The sequence below is a fragment of the Calcarisporiella thermophila genome (genome assembly GCF_041956535.1).
Source record: "Calcarisporiella thermophila strain CBS 279.70 unplaced genomic scaffold VTP21scaffold_4, whole genome shotgun sequence".
Classification (NCBI taxonomy): domain Eukaryota; kingdom Fungi; phylum Calcarisporiellomycota; class Calcarisporiellomycetes; order Calcarisporiellales; family Calcarisporiellaceae; genus Calcarisporiella; species Calcarisporiella thermophila.
The window spans coordinates 7,671-14,477 of record NW_027192194.1 but is presented as its reverse complement, the minus strand read 5'-3'; the positions used below and the strand labels follow the sequence as shown (position 1 = coordinate 14,477).

The window sequence follows — 6,807 nt, the reverse complement described above, 5'->3', positions numbered from 1 at the left end:
GGTTACGGTTAACATATTTTTCCTTGATTACCTCATTATATTTTTATTATCTTGTTTACATTTATGTTTGTGGTACGTTATCTTCAGTATAACATCTTTGTTTACAATAAAAAGTGTGCTATTTTGTTTTGGGATAGAACCGGATTACTTTACGATCCACTTGTGTCGTTTATTAGCCTTCTGAAGTGTTTAGGAAAGGACAATCAAGAGCTTGGGAATAGCTAAAAGATTGTCGAGATAGAACCTTATTAGACTATTATACGACGCAACAGAAAATCTATAGAAAATCTGAATACAGGTAGTGATTTTTATTTTTATCTTTTTTATTTTAGGATAATCTGGGTGGGGGAGGGATGGTGTGGTGGACTATCCCAGGGATGCCGAATAAAACGGCGTGCGTTCTCCTTAATCTCCTAAGGGCGGATTCTGGTTTAACATGCTCCAAACGTGGCGCACGCTCGGAGGTAGTCCGGTGGCATCACCAAACTGGACGGCAACCGAGATCTTGTCGCTACCTCTCTGCAGATGCCCTTTAATCATAGATTGAGACGGGAGCCGACAGATTGGGGAGCCAAAACCTCCAACACCGCCGTACCTACTTAACGAGATACTAACTTTCGTCCGCAAGGGGAAGAAAAATCGAGTGCAGATCACTTCATAAACAAGCATTATATGACAGGAATACTCCACTCGACGGTGCAACGGCTCTCTAAAGCCGAATACACTAGTGCCTCGATCCTGGACCGAGATTGGATCTACACCAAAGGTTTGGGAGAAGGTTTGGACCTCTGTCCCCAAACGACTCACCCTCCCAAACCCCATGCGCTACGCTGGCGGATTCTTGTAGAAAAAGTTATCGCTAATTCTACATTCCCTGACCACGATCCAAAGTGTACCCGTTGCAACGCTTCAAGGCACACATTCGCTATACCTTTTTCAAATATCAGAACTTACACCAGTGTGGCAGTGGGTGGAGCGGTGTAACTTCACCAGCACAGGCCCCCAGAATCCTCAGGTGCTGGCTGCTCGCAACCTCATATTAGGAGACTTATCTGAATTTTCACGAACAGCAAGGCACGTGGCTCAAATCACCTTCGACTCGGTGTTATGGCAAATCCATCGTGATCGTATGGGGAAAGAGCTCGCTAATCCAGATCGAAGATAGCAGGGAGGCAACTTTCGATTTCGAGGAAGCAATAGAGCACCTAACCCGACCCTTCCAAGCGAGGACCTCTTTAAGCTATATCTCTTGTTTACTTGTATCAAATAATCTTGTACGGAAGCCTCCCTCAAATGTATAATAGAGTTTAAATAAACCACAGGACCCAAGTTCTCGCGCTATTGGCGCAAATAAAAAATCTATTAATCTGGAATATATAATATTCTAGTATCCCAAGCAATTGGTAGAAACATTAATATTCTTGAGTAATAGTAGCGATCATTTTAAGAAGAGTATTAGTACAATCATATAGCATAGCAATCAGAAATCTTATACTATTTCATCATCAAATCCAATACTCTAGCGGCGCAGCATTTATTTACTATTAAGTGATTTATGGATAATACGATATTCCTTGATCACCTTTTGTTCAATAATGGCTAAGAGTGTCCGTGCCCAATCTAAGAAGCGCTCCCGTGCTATCAAACGAAAAGAGATTTTTCAACCAGTTGTGGATGCTCGTATCGAACGACTTGCGAAAAAACAGGCTGAGGCTGCAGATGGACCGAAGTTGCTAGAATCGGAAGGAGGAATGGCTGTAGAGGACGTTCCGATTTCCGATGACAATGCACAAAGTAAATTTAATTTGTGATTGATTATTCATTATTGACATATGAATATTCTGCTAACATAATTCCATTTTTTGATGCTTATTTGTGCTAGCTGCCATGTCTATTGACAAGCCCAAGATTTCGACTTCAGGACCCCGAACTAGCCGTAATCAAATTCGAAAACAAAAGAAGATAGCCGCTTCTAAAAAGAAGACGAAAAATGGGAACAAAGTGTTTAAATTCCATTAAGATAACATGTATATTTAGTATTATGTATTATAAACATTCTCATTTTTAAAAAACTGAAATAGAGCTTATTTTATGTATTAAATCGACTTGTTAAATCCAAGCGAATACTAAAGCATAAAAATGGTGGAAGAAGAATCGTAACACAACAATAAAGAAATTGATTAAAAAATAGGAGAATATTTATAGAATAAAAAAAAATAATGATATGTATATTCACAAATGAAATAGAGGTGATGTTAGGTTGAAAAGTGAATGTTTGAGCGAAATATTTTGAACTGTATACTACGATAATGCAAAAATGGTTGACTAAATGTATCGACAGCCTAATTTCTGGTGATATATGGTTGACTGGGGTGGGGTAAAGTCTGCAGTTTGCTCCACTGTCTGTGGCTGTGCATATCTTAGGTCTTCTCTGGATTGTATAGAAGGTAGAGCATCAACTACATCTACCACAACAGACTGATTCAGGTTATCATCTGGATTATTTAGGGACGTTTGTGGCAGCGAAACTCCCTCTCCATCAGATCTATCACGGCTACTTATCCTTGCCAGCCGCAATAAACGACGTACTCGGTTATGAGGGACAGGTGCGATAGTTGATATAGATGAATTATCAAGGGAACCATCTCGTTTCCTACAGTCAAATTTGCACAGTGGACATGTGGAAGATTTTGTAGTCAACCAAGGGTCTAGAATAGATATCATCGGCGCAAATTTAGTAGACGAAAAATAGTCAGTTTTGGTTGGAACTTACCAATACACTCAACATGGAAACTATGTAAGCAAGGTAGCTCTCTTAACTCATCTCCGTTCGTAAAGTCATCTAAACAGATGGCACAAGCTGTCAAAGAATTTTGTGTTACAGAGTCTCCGCCACGCTGGTACAACTCAGATGCAGAGTTTATTGCTCGCTCTGAGCGCGTCGAACGGATTGAGCGTATAGATGGCGGACGTTTCAAACCCTTTTCTGCTTGTATAAAAGACAAGTTTTTATCGCTCTCATAATTACAATTTCGTTGAATAATGCCACCAGGATAGTAATACAGACGAACGGGGAATGTTTCCAAGTACTCAGGGTCGAGAGTCACTTTCTGGTTACGTTGCGATTGTTGCAACTCCATAATCTCTCGATGTCTTTGCAAGCGTCGCAAGCGCCACAGATGGCATTGTAATGCAACAGAAGTTCCAAATGAAACAGATAATAGTATGATGACAATTATGAGTGTGAGTTCCCACATCCCTGGGGATTGCTGAATAAAAGGGGCCAAAACAACACGGACTCGTCTGGGCTGGCCACTCTCTGAGTGATTCAGAGTCATGTTTGGAGTATTATTGAAACCAGTGTATATTTCTAAAAGTTGTAGCAGATCAAGGCCAATCTCCTTATCCACGTAGAACGCAGGAATATCAACAGAGCCGGGTCGGACTGAGATTAGTTCGCGAACGGTCTCGTTACTATAAATAATAGCCCCCGTTGCCCCATCTTGCTGTGCCATTATGAGTTTATCTTCAAAAGAGCAATTTCCGCGAGAAATTAGAGCTATACGCGATGTCCCAGCGATAAGAGGGGCTGCTGGAATTGCATCAGTAGGATTTAATTCACAACCCAATGCACGATCGTAGAGAATGCCCTGCAAGGAAAAAATTAAGTGGCGAATAAAAATAGGACATATAAAGAGAATTTACTTTCAAACCTCCTTTATCAGGCGTTCGAAGATGTGGAGTATCATGTACTCCTTCAGCATACTCCCGACTGGGGCTGGCTATGTCTACGTGATTAATTAATGTTGAACTTGAATTTATGTAGACAATGTCTTAAGATTTAAGAATATTCAGTAAAGAATTGCTATTTTAGCTATTAAAATCTTTAGATCATCAACTACCTTGTAGGATGGCGGGTTCTTTGATCGTATAATTTCTCATGTGGCCCAATGTAAAGAAGAACATGCCAAAAACTACTAAGCAGGGAAGTGCGGTAAGGATGGCGATGCGAACACCTGCAGGCATACGCACCCAGAACCTGAACAACCCATTGTCTGTGAACGAAGGCATCGCTCACTTAGTTTTAAAAAAGAGCTTCTCGAGCTATAAAACAATTATATTTTTAGCAATGGAGAGAGAATTTCCAGCTGGGTTGAGGCACAAATGGCTTTCGAATTTGTTAGGGTTTTAAGGTTTCTTTGCCTACTAAAATCGCAGTGTCCTGTTTTAGAAGCACTCTCCGTGTATTAAATCTGCGAATACATTACTTTCATTATCATCACAAAACTCATCTCAGCAATATATATACGTGATACGAAATATATATATATGTGATCATAATACTGGCACTAAAATGATGAAAATCAACAGTTAATCTATATTCAAAGCGATTCACTGAATTGGAGGCTAATTTCATCCCTGGCTCACAAATTTTTCAAGTAATATATTAACCGAAATGTTAACTCTACCATCTTAGCGATTTTAAATGAATAATTTTTTTTTAAAAAAAATCTTAACTATCCTTATGATATCATTCTATGCTATAGAACAAAACGGCGGTGCCATATTTCTTTCTATCATTCACCTTCATTTCCCATAAGCTCTAGCCCGAAGGAGTATTTTATACAAAAAAAGCAGTAAATTAATATTCATTTTAATATGATTAGAAATGTAAAGATAAGCTAGCAATGAACATTAAAATCGTGAAAAAAGAATAATGAAAATGAGAAATTAATGAGAAAGTCATATTATTCCAATATCAGCTGTGCTTGGATAGCTCCTTTTATCACTGCTGAATGCTCCCTTGAATTTGTAACATTTTGAAAGCTCTCGTCATCTAATTAAATCAGTTCTTATTACCTTGGGAGACTGTCTTCGCCACATTTTTAATAATGACCTTTATTGAAAATTATCCTATCCTGTTAAGAGGCAGAGTGGCTTCTACGTTAAAATCTCTCAGGTAATGCTCGTGGCCTACTGTGAAGGTTCTGGAAGTTAAAAGGAAAAGGAAGAAAAAAGGTATAAGTGTAAGAGGAAGTGAGAAAAGGTAAAGAGGAAAGAGCTAGGAAAGGAGGAAAACAGAATTCAGCGTAATAAAGAAAGGGAAAGGAATAAATGTAAGAGGGAGGGATATAAAAAGTTGTGTACAACAGTATTAAGATGAGTTGCTTATGTACATGAAATAAAGGAAATGGTATTAATATACATGCCTTTTTGACACTTTATTTTCCCTTGAGATGTATTTTTACATCCATTTGATGATTTTTTTCTGAAGGGAATGGAAGGGTAGACTTCCACGTCAATATCACCTAGGTACTATCCCTAGCCTCCCGATTTTTGTACGGAAGTTTTTGATCTTTGTGCCAGCTAGCACACATTTACCCAGCGGGAACGTGCATGGTCCTTCAATCTGTGGTATATCCTGTAACAGGGCATCAGCCAGTTGTGGGTTCAGTTGGATCTCTCGTTTCCTCCAGTGCCACTGAAGAACTATGTAGCTGTCCCTAAATCGGCTGGAATATTGGTCGGAATTTCTCGCCACGTATTCATGGACTTCTGGTTCTACCATCGGTTTATATGTATTAGTCCTTCGGTTGAGTTTAAAGAAGTCACCTAGTTTGGCCAGTCCTACACTTTCGCCTTTCGATTTTAAAGGACATCCACCCATTGTGAGGTAAGAGTTGTTGTTTATGGGGAGAGAGAGCGTTTCTTCAATGTTGAATTTCTGGGTGTGATCTAATTTGCCGTCCAGACTTCTCCATACTCTCAGTAGGTGAGGCCATATTCCATCTGTTCGGATGAGTTTGCGTTGTGTGTACTGCGTTGCCAGAATACCCATTCCCATTCCAGCTGGAGCGTAGAACTTTTCGAACATGTGTATGGTGAGTTGTACCAAAGTTGGGCGGATTCCCGTAGACATTGCAGTAGCCATTCTTTGAAACCACGTGGCCAGTATCGCGTCAGTTTGATACTTCGGGTTAATGAGTCCCAGGTCTTGTCCTGATGCAGCTATTTTGACACTTTTTTTTTAACAAAGGACCTTTATTGAAAAGTGTCCTATCCTGTTAAAAAGGTAGGGTAGCTTCTACGTCAAAATCACCCAGGTAATGCTCCTGGCCTACCTTGCAGAATTTGGAGGATAAACGGAAAAAAGGAGGGAAGAAAAGGATTTAAGTGTAAGAGGAAGAGAGAAAAGGTGATGAGGAAAGAGCTAGGAAAGTATGGAAACAGCAATTAGCTTAATAAAGAAGGGGATAGGAATAACTGTAAGAGGGAGGGATAAAGGTTGTGTGCAATGGTATTAAGATAAGCTACTTATGTACATGAAATAACGAAAAGAAGTGAAGGATTGAAAAAGTAAAGGAAGAGGAAAGGAGAAAAAAAAAGAAAAAGTAGGGAAAAGAACGATAGAAGAGATGGCATTAATATACAGCAGTGGAGGGTTGGGTGCAGTTCTCAAGCCGGAGTTGGGGCCGGGATTTGATCTTCAGAGGTGTCCTGGATGAAAATCACAGAATTATCTATGATGTTCACCCAGTTTCCCCTTGACCATTTATCGATGAAGTCTCTTTTCCGTTCCTGTTTCATTGCCATCCACCACTTGGACTTTATTCCTCGTTGTAGTTCGTGGTCAAATTGTTTGGTTATGGCTACCGGATTGGGTTGGACATCGTCCAGCACTAATTCAAGTCTCGAGCGGTATATTATCCACAGGGCTATGTCGTGGCTCAGAGCAACCACTTCGTTGAAGCGTTGACTTATTTGTTTGTCTTGTCCAACTATTTTGACACGGGCGGACTTTTTTTG

The 6,807-nt window shown here is 39.9% G+C and overlaps 4 protein-coding genes across 4 annotated transcripts; 2 read left to right on the top strand and 2 right to left on the bottom strand.

The window, feature by feature from the left end:
* Positions 1-672: 672 nt before the first annotated feature.
* VTP21DRAFT_8255 (uncharacterized protein) lies at positions 673-1,165 on the top strand (the record flags this gene model as incomplete). The annotated part of the gene is made up of 2 exons (XM_069399086.1): positions 673-892; positions 960-1,165. The coding sequence occupies 2 exons, from the start codon at positions 673-675 to the stop codon at positions 1,163-1,165; spliced, it is 426 nt and encodes a 141-aa protein (XP_069254538.1).
* A 430-nt stretch (positions 1,166-1,595) lies between these two features.
* VTP21DRAFT_8254 (uncharacterized protein) lies at positions 1,596-2,019 on the top strand (the record flags this gene model as incomplete). The annotated part of the gene is made up of 2 exons (XM_069399085.1): positions 1,596-1,794; positions 1,883-2,019. 2 exons carry the CDS (start codon positions 1,596-1,598, stop codon positions 2,017-2,019), a joined length of 336 nt encoding a protein of 111 aa, XP_069254537.1.
* Positions 2,020-2,325: 306 nt separating this feature from the next.
* Positions 2,326-4,071, bottom strand: VTP21DRAFT_8253 (uncharacterized protein; the record flags this gene model as incomplete). The annotated part of the gene is made up of 4 exons (XM_069399084.1): positions 2,326-2,708; positions 2,774-3,650; positions 3,706-3,833; positions 3,903-4,071. 4 exons carry the CDS (start codon positions 4,069-4,071, stop codon positions 2,326-2,328), a joined length of 1,557 nt encoding a protein of 518 aa, XP_069254536.1.
* Positions 4,072-5,305: 1,234 nt separating this feature from the next.
* Positions 5,306-5,932, bottom strand: VTP21DRAFT_8252 (uncharacterized protein; the record flags this gene model as incomplete). Its single annotated transcript, XM_069399083.1, has 1 exon — positions 5,306-5,932. The coding sequence occupies one exon, from the start codon at positions 5,930-5,932 to the stop codon at positions 5,306-5,308; it is 627 nt and encodes a 208-aa protein (XP_069254535.1).
* Between the last annotated feature and the right edge of the window lie 875 nt (positions 5,933-6,807).